Below are 19,150 nucleotides of genomic sequence, written 5' to 3' on the forward strand. Positions count from 1 at the left end.
TGCTCCTAGGATTCATGTGCTGTGGAGTAGCAGCACTGCTTCAGCCATGACTCCACTGTGTGCAGAGGTCTCTGAAGTCCTAGAGTCCGGGGCCAGCGGACTTCTCCTAACCTTCATTTCCTCACCCAGGTATGAGTGCCTCCACCCCGTCCTAACACATTCTCCCTCCCCATACTACCATGTGTCCCCTCCCTTGTCCTGGACTCCATGTGACAGATGACAAGGTCAGCCTAGCTGCTGGACAACTCTGACTTCATAACCTGATTTTAACAACTTGGCTCTTACCATTTCCCTCCCTCTGATGATCACTTTCTATCTGCAAAAGTGTTGACAAAAACAGTCAAACTCTGTAAAATATTTGAAGAGATTTATTCTGAGCCAAATATAAGTGACCAATGGCCTGTGACAAGCTCTCAGGAGATCCAGAGAACATGTGCCCAGGGTAGTCAGGGCACAGCCTAGTTTTATACATTTTAGGGAGACATGAGACATCAATCAAATACATGTAAAATGGACATTTGTTTGGCCTGGGAAGGTTGGACAACTCAAAGTGGGGGCCTGGGGCTCCAGATTATAGACAGATTGAAAATTTTTCTGATTGGCAATTGGTTGAAAGAGTTATTATCAATAGAAATGTCTGTCTGGGTTACAATAAGGGGTTGTGGAGACAAAAGTTTTATCATGTGGATGAAGCCTCCAGGTAGCAGGCTTCAGAGAGAATAGATTGTAAATGTTTCTTATCAGACTTAAGGTCTGTGTGGATGTTAAATTCTGGTCATCTTTTCCTGAGTTCCAAAAGGGAGGAGGGTATAATGAGGCATGTTCAACCCCCCTTTCCTGTCATGGCCTGAACCAGTTTTTCAGGTTAGTTTTGGAATGCCCTGGCTGAGAGGAGGGGTACATTCAGATGGTTGGAGGGGGGGTGCTTAGAATTTTATTTTTGATTTATAAAAGGAATTAGGTCCCTGGTCTGTCCTTCCCAGCTGAGTCCTGCTTTTGATCCTCTGCCTTGTAACTGACCAACTGAAAGCTTCCAAAACCCAATGCCATGACCCTGAACCCCAAACTCCTACTTACACGGCCACCATCTCCTGCCAGATCTCTGGCTACATCCTTGCTGTGGCCAGCAGCTGTGATTTCCCAGAATTGTCCCTTCATCATAAGGCCTCTTTTTGACTCCTGAATTCTGTCTATTTTCATGTCCTGAATATGACATCATTACTCTAGATCTGTGCTACATATTTCAAACTGGGCATCTAATAAGAGTTAGAAAAAGTCTTTCCATTTTGCTTTTCCTTTTGAGAAAATAAGAAAAAACAGACTAGTCCACAAGGTGGCAGAAGTGTGCTAGAAAAAACTGTTACGGTGCAAAATCTCAGAATCCCTGAAATTGTAGAAATGTAATGCTGGAAAGGCCTGAAAGATCATCTAGAGTAGATCACCTCAATTGTGCATGAGAAAATGGAGGAGTAGAATGTTCAAATACTTTTTAAGACTGGTTGTCAGTGACAGCCAGCAGTGTAACCAAGAGCTCCTGAATCTTGGTTTAATGTTTTACTCACATTTACTCACATTAGCTTAATGTTTTACTCATATCGGTTTAATGTTTTACTCACATCGATCATATTATCTAAATGTAAAATAAAGTTTATGAAAGTAGACAAATACATTTTTTAACAGTGTATAAGAGTAAAGATGTAGGGGTGTAAAAGAAAAAGTTGAACTTTTGTATAAAAAATACCCCCTTACACATTTAATCATATTATTGAAGCTAATATGCTTATTAAGTATAGTTAGTGCAATGTGGGATCCTGGAACAGAAATAGGACACGAGAGGAAAAACTGGTGAAATCACAATAGTGTGCAGTTTAGTGAGTGGTATTGTATCAATGTTAACTTCGTATTTTTGACTAATGTACCACAGCTATATAAGATGTCAATATTAAAGGAAGTTGGGTGAAGCGTACAGTGTATATGGGAACTCTCTGTATCCTTTTCAATTCTTCTTTAAAATTATACAAAATTTTTAAAAGCCTATTAAAAATATACCAATGAAAGTATTGAGGTGGGAGACTGAGAGAGAAGAGGTGGGTGTAAGACGTTTCATTGTGCACCTTTTTAATTTTATTTATTTACTTATTTTATTGAGACAGAGTTTCACTCTTTCACCCAGGCTGGAGTGAAGTGACACGATCTCGGTTCACCGCAACCTCCACCCCGCCAGGTTCAAACGATTTTCCTGCCTCAGCCTCCCAAGTAGCTGGGATTATAGGCGCCCACCACCACGCCTGGCTAATTTTTGTACTTTTAGTACAGACGGGGTTTCACCATGTTGCCCAGGCTGGTCTCGAACTCCTGACGACCTCATGTGATCCACCCACCTCGGCCTCCTAAAGTGCTAGGATTACAGGCGTGAGCCACCACATCCGGCCAGTCCACCTTTTTAAATAATTGTAATTTTTGAACTATGTGAATATATTACATATTAAAAATCATCAAATCACATCAAATTTAAAGTACTTAAAAATAAATAAGCAAGTGATAAAATCAGGTACAAAGTTCATTTGATCATTGCTGGCAGTGCTGATTTCCATTTACCTCTACTTTTTAAGAAGTAACACAACTCATAAAGGAGAAATCAAAAAACAAATAAATGAAAAATACACACACATGCACACACACACAGAGAGAGAGAGACAGAGAGAGAGAAAGAAAGAAAAAGAGAGAGAGAGCAGTGCACCCAGCGGTTTAAATTCAAAGTAGCAAGAAAGCCAGATGATTGCCTAGTTGTGGAAGAAAGACATGATGGCTTACCTCCTCTGTATAAATGTAGACCCTAAAACATACAAAGCAAATGGAGCCTGCACACTTTCATTCATTCATTTCACAAATACTTACCAGGCCCCTACTCATTTTTCAAGGTGCTGGGGATGTAGTCATAAATATAAATAAAGTAGCCTTCATAACTAAGACTTCAAGATTTACCCATTGTCAACCTATTTTAATGCTTGTTCTTAAAATAGTGTATCATTGGGATAGGCAGCCTCTAAGATAGCACCCAGTAATCCTGGAATCCAGGCATTGCCTTCCTTGTATAATCCCTGCCCCTTGAGTGTGGGCTGGACTTGTTGACTCACACCTAATGAGTAGAATATGGCAGAAGTGACAGAATGTCACTTCGGAGATGAGGTTATAAGACAACTGTGACTTCCTTCTTAGGTACCTCTTGCACTCTCTCTGAGAGAAGCCAGCTGCCATCTCATGACACAGCCCTGTGGAGAGGCTCATGTGGCAAGGAATTGAGGTTTCCCAACAACCACGTGAGTGAGTTTGAAAGCAGATCCTGCCCCCCTTGAGCCATGAGACGACTGCAGCCCTGGCTGACACGTGGCAGCCTGTGAGTGACCCAGAGCCAGAATCACCTAGCTAAGCTGCTCCCTGGCCCACAGAAACCATGAAAATCCAAGTTTCTGTTGTTTTCAGCCATTATGCTTTGAGGTCATTTTTTAGGCAGCAATAGCTGACTAACTTAGCTTCAGGACTGCTGGTGCTAATGCATGCTGGAAGAGCATGAGGTGAGTTAGTGCAACAAACATTTGAGAGCATTCTCTATCATTCCTCGTAGGGAAACTTCTTATGAGGTAAAGGAAGGCCCAGAGGAAAAGGAGGGAACTGGGCTGAAAATGAAGGAGCTCTCCAGGAAAGGAGAGGCAGGAGGAGGAGAGGCAGTGAGGTATGAGAGGACATACATGCCTCGAATGGCAATGGTGGGACCTGGATAGGGTGAGCCACACCTCTGCTACAGCCAAAGCTAATAAAGAATGATGTGTAATTATAGCATAAGCATGAAGGATCAAGTCTTCAGTTCACTTACTTGTGCAATTAAAGTTTTAAGGGCCAGTAAGCGCCCCTGAGCTGCAGCTTCATGAAGTGGGGATCGATCAGCCCAGCAATCTGAAACACAAATCAAGCTCAAAGTCAAGGCCTGGAGACTTCTTCCTGCAACTTGTCCATGCTGCCCACCCACTGTGAGAGGAGGTTTGGGGGAAGAGGAGGGAAGAGGAGGGAAGCAGGTATCATGCATCAGGCTCTCTCGTCAGCCACTTTCAGGGAGACAAGCTACTGAATGTTAAAGTCCTTTACGGTTTGGTGGTGCGTGCCAAGAGAAGGAACAGTCAGTCTCTCTGGCTTTTGGGAGGCAATTTTAATAAGCAATAGATTTAGTTAAAAAATATAGTGCCCAGTGCTTGAATCCGATAGCTCTATGTAAGGCAAAATGAAGGGCCAAGAAAGTCAATGAGCTTCCACATTTTTATCCTTCCCCTGCCTTCCACCTTCATCCACACCCCAAAGACTCAACAGCCTGTGTATTATGAAGGAGACTCTAAGGCAGGGGTGTCCAATCTTTTGGTTTCCCTGGGCCACATTGGAAGGAGTATTGTCTTGGGCCACACATGAAATATACTAACACTAACAATATCTGATGAGCTAAAAAATAAAAATCACAAAAAAATCTCGTAAGTTTTATGAAAATTTATGAATTTGTGTTGGGCCACATTCACAGCCATCCTGGGCCACGAGTTGGACAAGCTTGCTCTGAGGGATCAGTGAAAATGTTTTTTTCCCCAAATTCCCTAGGTAATTTTATCTGCTTCATTTGATAATGAAGACATATCTATTATACTGCAGAATGTCATTTTTCAGACAATTTAATCTCCCAAAAGTTTTTCCCTAAAAGCTTTGTTGTGGGCAGCTTAGTGTGATGACTGAGCATGGGCCAGTGGAGCCAGACTGCTAGGGTTCAAGTCCTACCTTGATCACTTTCTCTGCCAAATTCAGGAAGTTACCAAAATTATTTGAACCCCAGTTTCCTTACTGGTAAAATGGAAATATAATAATCTGATATTTGTCAAGTGCATTGGTCTCTAAGTAGGCCAATCAAATACAACCACGATGTTAAGTGCTCTGGACATTGTATGATTAATAAGTAGGCACAGTAGAGCAGTGCCATAAGGAACAGCCTTAGAGCCGCCTTCCAGACATATTTTTCTTATAATTGCTTATCTGCAAACAAGACTAACTAGTTTAAATGAGCATTTGAGAAGTAACCCCCCATTAAACCTGCCAAAGGGCAATCAATTGTTTTGGAAGAAAACCTACTCCAGTTTGCAAAATGTAGGACTTTTTCACGTTATGGTTGTGCTTTTCATGCACTGAATAGAATGTAATATAATTTGGATTTAACACAAAGGCTCCTCAGCCTCTTGTGGGTGATCCTGATGGTGTTTAAAACTCAGGTTTCCATACCTATAAACTTGGTGAAACGAAAATCCCAGCAAAAATGGAATTGTGTGAATTTGAAATAACTGAAGGCCTTAAGGAAAGAAAGCATTTTTCCAGTGGATGAGAATCAGGGTTAGAAACATTTCAATAAGCCCTCCTCCTACACTGAAACTCAATGTATGAACTTCTCTCACCCTTTGGGTTCTGAAAATGGGGGAAACTTGAATGCACTTTACGAGGTTGGATTGATATTGGAGCAATTAGCATGAAAATGTGATTTTCAATATATCTAGATATAAAAGTAAATTTAAATGTAAAACATAGATGTGCGTATATACGTATTTTTTTTTAGCATGGTGCACTGAGAAAACCTGAACCTGGACTCCTTAGAGAAATGTTGATCCCAGGTCTGGGCCAGGTAAAACACAAGATGGGCCTTAAACATCTTCCAAGAAAGTAAGAAAGTGCTGGCCAGGCTCACGCCTGTAATCCCAGCACTTTGGGAAGCTGAGGCGGGCAGATCACGAGGTTAGGAGTTCGAGACCAGCCTGGCCAGCATGGTGAAACCCTGTCTCTGATAAAAATACAAAAATTAGGGTGTGGTGGCACACGCCTGTAGTGCCAGCTACTCAGGAGGCTGAGGCAGAAGAATCGCTTGAACCCGGGAGGCAGAGGTTGCAGTGAGCCAAGATTATGCCACTGTACTCTGGCCTGGGTGACAAAAAGACACAGATGCTGGCTTGATGGGGCTTCCATTGGCCAAATATGGGAAAACCTGATTATCAAAATAAACAATAAGAGATTATATCTTATCAAATAAAATGGTAATCTAGAAGTCCTCACTGATATAAATGAATATATAAAGACAGAGAAGAGAAAGTGCTTCCTTATAATAAAATCCCAACTTAGAAATTGAAGAAATAATAGAATCAGCTTCAACTCATCTCCCTGCAAAATAATGACTAACTAGAAAAGGAACAGGGATAACTTTATAGAACAGAATTGTAGACATCACTTTGCCCAAGTGATCAAAGTTAACATCAGCAAAGTTAACACCAGTGATGGAACAGATTGTCATCTGATGGAATGCGATGAGCAACATCATGTGCCATAAGAAGAAACATAATGAGAAGAACACACCACCGCTTCTGTGATATTTCTGCCCAAAATGCATAACCAAAATCTGATAAGGAGGAAACTGTGCACCAACCCAAACTGAGGGGACATTTTACAAAATAATTGGAGAGACTGAGGAACAGTTCCAGATTGAAAGGGATGACGAAACGCGCTATCTAAAGGCAAGACACCTGATCCTTTTGCTATGAAGGACATTATTAGGACAGTCGGCTAAACATGAATGGAGTCTCTGGGTGAAGAGAAGCAGGAATTTTTTGTACTGTTCTTGTAACTTTTCTGTCGGCTGAAATTATTTGCAAACATTTTAACAAGAAAAAAAAAGATTAGATAGATAGATAGATAGATAGATAGATAGATAGATAGATAGATAGATAGATAGAATCACTGGTGATCCCATACTCCTGATATGAATGTGTATTGCTTTTTATAATAACAAAGAAAAACAGATAAAAAATTTTCCAAAGAAAATAATTATATGCAATAGACATCATCAATTTTATGTTTTTTGACTTTTATCTTAAGTTCAGGGGTACATGTGCAGGATGTGCAGGTTTGTTCCATAGGTCAACTTGTGCCATGGGGGTTTGTTTTACAGAGTATTTCATCGCCCAGGTATTAAGCCGAGTATCCTTTAGTTATTTTTCCTGATCGTCTCCCTCCTCCTACCCTCCACCCTCCAATAGGCCCCAGTGTATGTTGTTCCCCTCTATGTGTCCATGTGTTCTCATCATTTAGCTCCACTTATAAGTGAGAACATGTGGCATTTGGTTTTCTGTTCCTGTTAGTTTTCTAAGGATAATGGCCTCCAGCTCCATCCATGTCTCTGCAAAGGACATGATCTCATTCTTTTTTATGACTACATAGTATTGCATAATGTATATGTACATTTTCTTTACCCAGTCTGTCATTGATGGGCATTTGGGTTGAGTCCATGTCTTTGTTATTGTGATTAGTGCTGTAATGAACATATGCATGTATGTGTCCTTATAACAGAACAATTCATATGCCTTTAGGTATATACCCAGTAATGGGATTGCTGAGTCGAATGGTATTTCAAAAACAGATAAAAATTTTTAACATGAGCATATATTGCATTTGTATTTACCCTTGTCTTTAGTTGGTTGAAAGCTGACAAGTAGAATATTTTAAAATCTCTTTGAGGCCGGGTGCAATGGCTCACGCTGTAATCCCAGCACTTTGGGAGGCTGAGGCAGGTGGATCACCTGAGGTCAGGAGTTTGAAACCAGCCTGGCCAACATGAAACACCGTCTCTACTAAAAATATAAAAATTAGCCCGGCACGGTGGTAGGCGCCTGTAATCCCAGCTACTTGGGAGGCTGAGGCAGGAGAATCACTTGAACCCGGGAGGTGGAGGCTGCAGTGAGCCAAGATCGCTCCATTGCACTCCAGCTTGGGTGACACAGTGACACTTTGTCTCAAAAAACAACAACAACAACTCTTTGGATATTTATAATTTGCATAAACTGGAAATAATGAGACAATGTATGCATATAATTACCAATTAGTGAGGCTTTTCCTCTAATACATCTGCATCTCATTCAATATGAAATGTACTTCAGACATGTTACGCTCTTGCCTAGTTGCTCTTGGAAGTGAATGCATGCACTGGGGTTGGTAGGACAGTCTTTACCCATGGCTGCCAGCTCGGCACCCTGACCAATGGAAGAGGCAAACCCATAACTGTGGCTTTGTCATTTCATTGTTCTGACAATAACCAGTCAACCTGAGTCACTCGAAGGTACTGTAAGTATTCCATTTAAAAATAAAAACAGGATTTAAGTGGCAACTTGCAATTAAAAGAGTTAACATAGGTTATCAACACGAATGTTTTCATTATTTCTAAAACTTGTCTCCAGGTGGGCTGTGGTGATCCTCATTTTCTAGTAACTTTCCGTTACTTATCAGTCCCATTAGACTCAACTCATATACACAACATGGATAAATCTCACAAACCTAATGTTGAGTGAAAGAAGCCAGACACAAAAGAACATGTACCGTGTGATTTGGTTTCTATAAAGCAGCAGTCCCCAACCTTTTTGCCACCAAGGACTGGTTTCATGGAAGACAATTTTTCCATAGATGAGGGTGGTCAGGGGATGGTTTCAGGATGACACTGTGCCACCTCAGATCATCAGGCATTAGATTCTCATAAAGAGAGTGTAATCTAGGTCCCTTGCATGTGCAGTTCACAATAGGGCTCACACTCCTATGAGAATCTAATGCCACCACTGATCTGACAGAAGGCGGAGCTCAAGCAGTAATGTCCCTCACCTGCCGCTCACCTCCTGCTGTATGGCCCAGTTCCTAACAGGCCATGGACTGGTACTGGTCTGCAGCCTGGGGGTTGGAGACCCCTGCTATAAAGTACACAAGGAAGGGAAACTTGCCTTGGGTGTTAGGAGTCAAAAGCACCCCGAGGAGGGGTGAGGACTGTTTGCAAGAGGGCATGGTGGGGGCCATGCTGATAATATGCAATTTCTTGCTCTTAGGTGCTGGTTCCTGACTGTGTTCACTTTGTAAAAATTCATGCAGTTGTTCACTTAGGATTTGTGCATGTCTCTGTATTTACATCATACTTTCATGAAGAGTTTCTAAAGTAACACAGACTAGCCCTCTTTCTAACTGTAATCTCTGATCCTCTTCACAGCTCCTGGCCTTTTCCCACTCCCAGGGCAGGGTATGGCCTTCTCCAGCCCACCCAGCAGCTGGAGACAGAAGGGCAGCATGTTCTTCACATGCTTCCCACCTCCTTCTTCTAGGGTCCAACCCTTTAGTGCCTTGGGAGTGGGGAGAAACAAGAGGGACAGGAAAGGGAAATGGGATGGGAAGTGTTAACTGGAAGAGGAGGCTGGTCCTGCTTGATCAGTCTCAACTTCAGGCCTCACTCCAGGTCTGTGGCATGCCCTTCACACTGGGGCTTACACCCATGCACCTTTTCTACCCATTGGCATTTGGCCACCTCTCCTAGTGTCTGTCATCACTGCAGCATCCTCTGATGTCCCCAACTCCGATGCTGTGCCTCTGAGATCAAGGTTAACAAGCCTGTGGTGCCATCTTTCATTCCACCAAGAAAGAGGGAATGGGGGTTGTCCTGGGCTTCTCCCTCACCACATCGCTGTTTTCCAAGTCTCTTCCTCATATTCATCTGGCATGGGGGGTTCAGCAAGTTGTCTCTCTAAGCAGATTTCCAACTTGAGAGTGAAATTCCAGGCTCCCCTCCTTTTGAATGCCCCTTATCTAAACTTGTATTGCTCCCAGAGTACCCATCCCATAGCTTCCAGTGAAGGGGGGAAAAGCCTTGCTTTGCTGAATGGTAACACCCCAAAATGCATGACAACCACTGCTCCACATGAAGCTGTCTCATGGCTAGGAAGTATCAGAAATAGGACTGAAACCCTAGTTATGGGGACTTTAGAACACACCTTGTTCTGGTTTTAAGAACTGTTGGTTTTTAATTTCTCCTTATTCTCGTGGTAGATTGACTTGTCTTGGGTTGCTCTGACATCCACCTCCTCTCTATAAATCAGGGGTCCCTAACCCCTGGGCCATTCCATGGCCTGTTAGGAACCGGGCTGCACAGCAGGAGGTGAGCAGCAGGTGAGCAAGTGAAGCTTCTTCTGTATTTTTCTTTTTTGAGATGGAGTCTCGCTCTGTCCCCTAGGCTGGAGTGCAGTGGTGCAATCTCGGCTTACTGCAACCTCTGCCTCCCAGGTTCAAGAGATTCTCCGGCCTCAGCCTCCCCAGTAGCTGGGACTACAGACACACATCACCACTCCCAGCTAATTTTAGTATTTTTAGTAGAGATGGGATTTCGCCATGTTGCCCAGGCTGGTCTTGAACTCCTGACCTCAAGTGATCCACTTGCCTCGGCCTCCCAAAATGCTGGCATTACAGGCGTGAGCCACTGTACCCGGATGCTTCTTCTGTATTTACAGCCACTCCCCATTGCTTGCATTACCTCCTGAGCTCTGCCTCCTGTCAGATCATCAGTGGCACTAGATTCTTATAAGAGTGTGAACTGCACATACAAGGGATCTAGGATGGGTGCTCCTTATGAGTCTAATGCCTGATGATCTGTCACTGTCTCCCATCACCCCTAGATGGGACCATCTAGTTGCAGGAAAACAAGCTCAGGGCTCCCACAGATTCTACATTATGGTGAGTTGTATAATTATTTAATTATATATTACGATGTAATAATAATACAAATAAAGTGCACAATAAATGTAATGCACAAGAATCATCCCAAAACCATCCCCCCACACCCTGGTCCATGGAAAAATTGTCTTCCATGAAACAGGTCCCTGGTGCCAAAAAGGTTGGGGACCACTGCTATAAATGGTGTGAAATAAACCAATTGTACCACCCTAAAAGTAGAAATCCAGGGCTGGGTGCGGTGGCTCACGCCTGTAATCCCAGCACTTTGGGAGGCTGAGGCGGGTGGATCACGAGGTCAGGAGATCGACACCATCCTGGCTAACATGGTGAAACCCCGTCTCTACTAAATGTACAAAAAAAATTAGCCAGGCGTGGTGGCGGGCGCCTGTAGTCCCAGCTACTTGGGAGGCTGAGGCAGGAGAATGGTGTGAACCCGAGAGACGGAGCTCGCAGTGAGCCGAGATTGCGCCACTGCACTCCAGCCTGGGCGACAGAGCGAGACTCCGTCTCAAAAAAAAAAAAAAAAAAAAAAAAGTAGAAATCCTTTTTGTTTCCCAACTGGAAACGAAGTAACTCTCAAGAAAGTAGCCTTTCTAGTTCCATCATTTCCCAGAACTTGCTTCAAAGGACCTTCAAGGGTTTTCACACAGAACCCTTTTCCAGAAACTGCCACAGTGGGGTCTCCTGCTTTTCTATCCTTGTTCCCAACAGTCTCTTACTCTTACCATTCTCATTTTGCAAATTGGAGCTAATTGTGAGAAATTGAGGATAAAAGTTACTTGGCAGCTTGGGAGTTTTTCCATTCCCTTCAGGAAGTATGCAACTGAGCTCTCCAAATAAATGAATGCTTAAGTAGGACTCAATCATTCTCTTCTAAGGCAATCTATTTTTAGTTTTTTGGCAGATCGCCCGTGTCACAGGGCTGCAAACACATTATGAAGATAGTTTACTCTACAAATATGTTTGCTTATTCCTGATGAGGTGTACGGAAAATGTTCAAGTACTTTTTCATTTCCCCCTTTGAATTTTTCTCAGAATGTGATTTGTATCTCAGACTGTTTGAATGACAACTTCACAACAACTTCTAAAACTGTATATATTTCAATAACATTGGTTCAGATGGAGTACAGCTAAGTTCCAACCATTTGAGATAAAAAATGATTAAACTGTTTTTGTAATTTTTACTCTAATTTCAACAAATATTTCAGATTACTGTTTTTTTATTTAAAAAGATGACCCAACGGCCGGGCGCGGTGGCTCATGCCTGTAATCCCAGCACTTTGGGAGGCCGAGGCAGGTGGATAACCTAAGGTCAGGAGTTCGAGACCAGCCTGGCCAACATGGTGAAACCCTGTCTCTACTAAAAATACAAAAATTAGCCAGTGTGGTGGCGGGCGCCTGTACTCCCAGCTACTCAGGAGGCTGAGGCAGGAGAATCACTTGAACCCAGGAGGCAGAGGTTGCAGTGAGCTGAGATCACATCACTGCACTCCAGCTTGGGCAATAAGAGCGAAACTCCAACTCAAAAAATAAAAAATAAAATCATATGAAACAACATCTTCTGTAGCATTTATTAAGGAAAAGAAAATTCATAAGGAATTTTAATTTTGAACCAAAATACAGGCAAGAGCCTAGCAGAATTAATGGTATTTTATGTGAAACAAAGGTAACTGGGAAAATAGAATATATTTCCTGAGATATCTAAAATATTGTAATAAAACTGAGTTAAAATAAATATTCTCCAGAATGTCCAGTCCTAGAGAGGAGATGAGACACAGTGAGCTGTGTTAGACACAATTAACTATGTTGCAGTATATTAGAAAGAAGGCTCCTTTGAACTCTTAAGGGCGGGAGAGCTGAGCTAAAGGAGACTGGTGGAAGGTAGAGCCTCTGCCAAGGACTGGTTGTCCCAACCTAGGAAAAGCCAGCAGGCACCTGATATGCAACTTAGAGGATGGTTAGGCCAATGTTTGTGGAGACAACCAGCAAAACTAAATAAGAGCAGAAGGCTAGGTCGAGGTTTGGGCAAGAATGAAACTAAGGCGATCCTACTGGAATGGAAAAGACAGGAAAAAGGATTCAGAATGCTGAGTTAGGCAGAGGCATAGCTGTCAAATCACGGTCAGTCCATCAACAAGTGATTTTAAGCATAAAACTTAGAATAGGACTGATCTTTTAGACACAGCTTAAAATAGCCCTTTTTTTTTTTTTTTGAAAGAGGGCACTACAGTTCTACAACGTCTTATCTGCACTTGTCAAGTTCCTCCAATTCTGAAAACCAAGCTTTACCCCAAATTTGATGCAAACTTGTTTAGCAGCAAAGCATGGCCAGGACTCAGATTAAGCAATTTATTATTTGTTTTATATTTCCACCTAGTGTGAATACCTATATGTTCACTATAGAAAGATCAAAATGTTTGACTGTGGGAGGCAGCTCCAGGCCCCACCAGAAGTGCTGTGCAATAGACAGTATGCACATTGTATGATCTTTCTAACATTCAAAAGCTATTGAATTCTGAAACATGGCTGGCTGAAGAGTTATGAATAACAGATGATCAATCTGTATCTACACTATATTTTCTTTCTTGATGACCAAGTCACAGTACCAAACATAGCTTAATACAAATTAGCAAAGCTTGAAAAATCATACAATACATCTCTCCTGAGGAAGTGCCTGCAGAAATATCTATGGACTGAAGGTGGGATCCAGTGATCCATCTGGTGCTCTAGGCATAACACCAAAGGCCAAGGACAATGTATTAAACTTTAAAAAAGAAAAAAATATACATATAATAGACAAAATAAACAAAGAAGCTTAAAAACCAAAACTAATAACAGTCAACCATGGCTTAATTCAACTATGATGAGCGATCAGCAAATGTAATAGTTTAAGCCACAAAGACATATAAAATAATGTATTCCAGACTATGAAATCCACCCCCACCTGCCCACTGCGCAAAAAAAAAAAAAAAAAAAAAAAAACTTTCCAAAAGGTTTTACAGCACAAAGAATGATATTTAATGAGGCATGTGGTGTTAAATGCAGCTTCCAAAAAAAAAAAAAAGAGTGCTCTGGACCTACAAAAGTCTAACCTGTGTGCTGGCTAGGTTTTTCCTGCCCTTCCTTGCTTTTGACATTGCTGACAATAGTTTACAGGAATAGCATATGCTAGCAGACTCAAGAAACTTAACCTTGGGCTGGGACTTTTGTAAGTCAATTAGCTAATTTACTGATTAAATGTCATATATTTTCCCAATAAACATTTGTCTGGCCAGTGCAAAAGTGACCAAAAGCAAAGGTGATTTCTAGTTTGAGTTTGATTTCTGGTTTGAGTTTAACACTTTCACAAAATTTTGTTCTTGATTTTTAATACGCCTAACTTTAAATATATTGTTATGGGATAATTTAGGAATTAGAGAGACTGAGGGGTTGAGGAGGATTTATTGTTTAGGTGTATTGGCCTAGTTGCATTAATATTTAAAGGACTGGGTTTTGAATAAAGAGTTGTTATTTTTTAAGTATTTTGTGGGGCGGGGGAAGATTTGTAATAATATAGTATCTGACTGTTAACAGTGGTATCAAAAGAAAAAACACAGAACCATGTGAAAAATACTGGTCCAGGCATGTTACTGCCTACATTCTTATAGAAAGACTTAGTTAGCGGCTGGGCACAGGTGCTCACACCTATAATCCCAGCACTTTGGGAGGGCAAGGTGGGCGGATCACTTGAGGTCAGGAGTTCGAGACCAGCCTGGCCAACATAGCGAAACCCCATCTCTACTAAAAATACAAAAATTAGCCGGGCGTGGTGGCGTGTGCCTATAATCCCAGCTTCTCAGGAGGCTGAGGCACGAGAATTGTTTGAACCCCAGAGGAGGAGGTTGCACTGAGCCAAGATCGTGCCACTGAACTCCAGCCTGGGTGACAGAGCAAGAATCCATCTCAAAACAAACAAAAAACCAGAAAGTCTTATTTACCAAATCTTGGTAAATTTGGGGGTGGGGGGATTCATGTATAGGTATACACACACACACACATATACACATATATATGAAAGAAATAAAACTGGGAAATTAACATGCACCATTCCCTGCCTCTTTAACAATAATTGAAAAATGTTTTTGACCTTAGAATACTATGCTACTTGCAAATTAAACTATTTTAAGAGATTGAACAAGTAAAGATATTTGCACTACAGAATGAATGAACCGTATTTAAGAGATTTGTATTCCAGCTCCAGATTAAATTCAAACCATGCTTACATGGGTTTTGACTATAAGGAGGTTTTGTACCTTTTTTAAGAGTGCACTTGAGGCCGGGCGCTGTGGCTCACGCCTGTAATCCCAGCACTTTGCGAGGCCAAGGCAGGCGGATCACGAGGTCAGGAGTTCAAGACCAGCCTGGCCAACATGGTGAAACCCTGTCTCTACTAAAAATACAAAAAAATTAGCTTGGCATGGTGGCGTGTGCCTGTAATCCCAGCTACTCAGGAGGCTAAGACAGGAGAATTGCTTGAACCGGGACCTGGGAGGCGGAGGTTGCAGTGAGCCGAGATGGTGCCACTGCACTCCAGCCTGGGCTACGGAGCGAGACTCCATCTCAAAAAAAAAAAAAAAAAAAGAGTGCACTTAATTAAAGACCACAAAGACAGAAATAATGCGCAGGTGCAACAGGAGAAAACATTTTTAACATGTTCTTGCCAATATTGACTTTGTTGGACTTCATCTAATTTAGACCAGAAGAATGATTTATCTATGAGAACACCAAAACTATTACTGAAAATTTTAGAAAGCCCTTGCCCAAATTGACAAATTAAATTAGAAGATAATTTTTCAGATCATGCTTAACTTGAAACTTATCAGAAGCATTACTTTTTTTTTTTTTTTTGTAACTAGTCAAAGTAACATACCTCCCTGAAATGTGTGACAAATATAATCCCCAAAAGAAATCTCTTTCCATGGTCCGGACCTTCTGATACTTTCTGAAACTTCACAATTCTTCTCATTTTCCCCAGTTAATTGAAGCATTCTGATGCTTCGTCCTTGGAGGTCTTATTTCTTTAGATAAGACTGCTGTTGTCTAGTGTCTTCTGAGTTGTCTAGTGTATTGGAATCACATAAGACTATTTTGAGAGAGAATCCTGGATGCAAATTGAAACGGATACTAGATAAAGAATGATGTAATCCTGGAACCCCTGCAAACACTAAAAATACACGGGGAAATTCTGAACTCTGTTTATGAATAAATACTCCTCTATTAAGTGACAATCCCAGCAGTGACAGGGATATCTGACTCATTTACTTTTGTAGCATCTCACTACAATTTAAGTAAATCATTTCTTGAAAGAAATGGACACTATTCTCTACAAACCATGAGAATTTAAAATGTTTTGCCCAAATCTTGGCATTTCATGTTAGAATAAACTTTGTTTGGAGTGCTTTGCATGCTACCATATAAAATGGGTTTAGTGAAGAGCTTTTCCTGACAGTGACAAGTGGTTAATCAATTCCAGTTGCAAATGACAGCAAAAAAAATACACATAGCTTGCCACGTTTGCTGCTTTAATTATAATTTATTAGTCATTCTATTTCCTGAGAGAATTTAGTCTGGTTAGAATGCCCTTCATTGTTAAAGTTTGCTTTAAAATATTAAAGAAAATAATTATATACAAGTAATTACTTTGGCTAGTAGAAATGAAGTTTCTCAAAATACTCTTGGTAAGCCACTACCTATTTACTTCTTAAATAACAACTGCTACAAGATCTACGAACTTGCAAAAAATAAAGCTGAAAATCCTCCACAAATTGATGCAGCCAACAGCATTTGCTACTTTAAGTGACAATTTTTCAAACTACCCACTTAAAATCAAAGTATAAATATAATCTGCCTTCCAGAAATACTAGTCATATGAATTATCTAGGAGGGATTTTCTTTAAATATTAGGAACAAATTCATGTACTTTTACCTGAAATTCCACCATAGATCTCTTCTGCTATCCTAGCCGCTTCTTTTCTATTTCCTTTGACGATATAGAAATGGGTTAGGAGAGCCAAAAAAACTTTAATTAAAAGCTTAAAGAAAAAAAAGGTAGCAAACATTGTAATAAAAATGTTTTTAAAGCCATAGAAAACAGGACCATCTTCCATTTTGGCTTATGCTCTGTATAGGGTCCTAGGACTGTAAAATTTCACTGAGTTATAATTGGTATCATATGACATCTATTTTAAACCTTCTAGCACTCAGTGCTCCTGTTACCGAGAACTCTGTAGGTTCTAATCTAACTGATTTGGCAACTGCATGTGCTGACTCCACAGCAGTGTTAAATAAACTAAAGAAACTTCCTTCTAACCAGAAACATCCAATAGTTCTAGAACTACATAACTCAGTACTATCTAACAAATAAGATTCATATCCAAACATTTTATATTCCTAAACCCCTATTTTTCCTATTTTATGTTAGAAAGCAGGGTTGGAAAGATAGAAACTTCTCGGCTTCCACAGAAACAAAGCAAGTTATTTGACATACAAAAAAAGTGCAAATATGCTGTATGTTCTAAGTGGGAAATGCTACTCCCTGGAGCATTTCATTTTCGCTTAATTCTGAAGTTTATAGAGGATTAAATCCAAATCTAAAATATGACCAGTTAAAAAAGACCATTTACCTGGCCGGGCGCGGTGGTTGACTCCTCTAATCCCAGCACTTTGGGAAGCTGAAGCAGGCGGATCACCTGAGGTCAGGAGTTTGCGACCAGCCTGGCCAACATGGCGAAACCCCCGTCTCTACTAAAAGTACAAAAATTAGCTGGGCGTGGTGGCAGGTGCCTGTAATCCCAGCTACTCAGGAGGCTGAGGCAGGAGAATTGCTTGAACCTGGGAGGTGGAGGTTGCAGTGAGCCGAGATCGCGCCACTGCACTCCAGCCTGGGTGACAAGAGCAAGATTCCGTCTCAAAAAAAAAAAAAAAAAAAAGACAATTTACCCTAAAGCTGTATGTATGTATGTATGCATGTATGCATGTATGCATGTATTTAGTTTTAAGATGGAGTCTTACTCTGTTGCCCAGGCTGGAGTGCAATGGTGCGATCGCGGCTCACTGCAACCTCTGCCTCCTGGGTTCAAGCGATTCTCCTGCCTCAGCCTCCCAAGAAGCTGGGATTACAGGCATGCATCACCACGCCTGGATAATTTTCGTATTTTTAGTAGAGACGAGGTTTCGCCATGTTGGCCAGGCTGGTCTCGAACCCCAGACCTCAGGTGATCCACTCACCTTGGCCTCCCAAAGTGCTAAGATTACAGGTGTGAGCCACTGCACCCGGCCAAGCCTGTATTTAATAAAAGGCCTATCTTGGATGCCTCTCCAAGTAAGTGTCACACTAGAAGCATCAGACTACTCGCCATGGTAGTTCCATCTGGGACAAGGTCCCATGGCAAGGTTCGCTCCTGATCATTCACTTGCATTTCAAGCATTGGTAAAGGTGGTGCCCATTTCTGAAAAATGTGGGCTATCCTTGATCATGGAAGAGTCATAGTGAAATGGACAAAAGAGATGCCCTAGGTTCTGGATGAAGTACCCAAATATTTCATGAATCAACCTTCTCTAGTTGGGCAATTTTCTCTTATCAGCTGGCCAACACAAGTGAAATGGGTTTATTTTTAGTTTTCCTCATCACTCTAGGTCTCTGCCTTCATTCTTGGCTATGTTCGATTTTGTAAATTTTAAAAATCAATTGAAAAGACAAGCCGAAATATAGTTATACAAGTGGCCTAATAAATCTTAACAAATAATTTATGCAAAAATATGGGAATTTCTCCTAGCATGCAGGCAAATTCGAATGACTGCCTGGTTAAGAACTGTTTCACTACATTAAAAAGCTGACATGTAAGAATACAACCTTGAGTCACAACATACAGCTCATCGATTTCAGTGTATCGGAGCACTATAAAGACCTTGAGTCGTCTTAACTCTCAAGGAACAGACATTAACATAAGATTTACTTTACTGAGCTTATATTACCTGGTAGAATGCCAGTGTATGAAAATACATGAATACAACTCTTTTAGTCCTTTTCATTTATCTTTCTTCAATTATACTCTAAGTAGGCAATCATTTAGTCATGTCAGACCAGTGATGTATATTGTTCTATAACATTATTCAATCTTGTTTTGGTCTTTTCATTTAAAACATGGCTGTCCTATGTTTTACACGCCAAAAAAGTTGGCCATGAAAAGCTCAACTTTATTAAGGTTCAAATGGGTGTCTATACTATTTCTGAGAGACCATCTTTTTTTTTTTTTTTTGTGACGGAGTCTCGCTTTGACTCCTAGGCTGGAGTGCAGTGGCGCAATCCCGGCTCACTGCAAGCTCCGCCTCCGGGGTTCACGCCATTCTCCTGCCTCAGCCTCCCAAGTAGCTGGGACTACAGGCGCCCGCCACCATGCCCAGCTAATTTTTTGTATTTTTAGTAGACACGGGGTTTCACCGTGTTAGCCAGGATGGTCTCGATCTCCTGACCTCGTGATCCGCCCGCCTCAGCCTACCAAAGTGCTGGGAT

At 41.3% G+C, this 19,150-nt stretch overlaps 1 protein-coding gene across 1 annotated transcript in view; it reads right to left on the reverse strand.

The window, feature by feature from the left end:
- The window catches only part of ASB11 (ankyrin repeat and SOCS box containing 11), a 32,503-nt gene extending 15,758 nt beyond the window's left edge, over positions 1 to 16,745 (reverse strand). The window contains exons 1-2 of the mRNA XM_019019091.3: positions 16,565 to 16,745; positions 3,875 to 3,954 (exon numbers count right to left, since the gene is read on the reverse strand). Coding sequence (XP_018874636.1) covers positions 3,875 to 3,954; positions 16,565 to 16,745 — 261 coding nt within the window. The remainder of the gene's footprint in view (positions 1 to 3,874; positions 3,955 to 16,564) is intronic.
- Positions 16,746 to 19,150: the final 2,405 nt, after the last annotated feature.

This window comes from Gorilla gorilla, chromosome X, assembly GCF_029281585.2.
Source record: "Gorilla gorilla gorilla isolate KB3781 chromosome X, NHGRI_mGorGor1-v2.1_pri, whole genome shotgun sequence".
Lineage (NCBI taxonomy): Eukaryota > Metazoa > Chordata > Mammalia > Primates > Hominidae > Gorilla > Gorilla gorilla.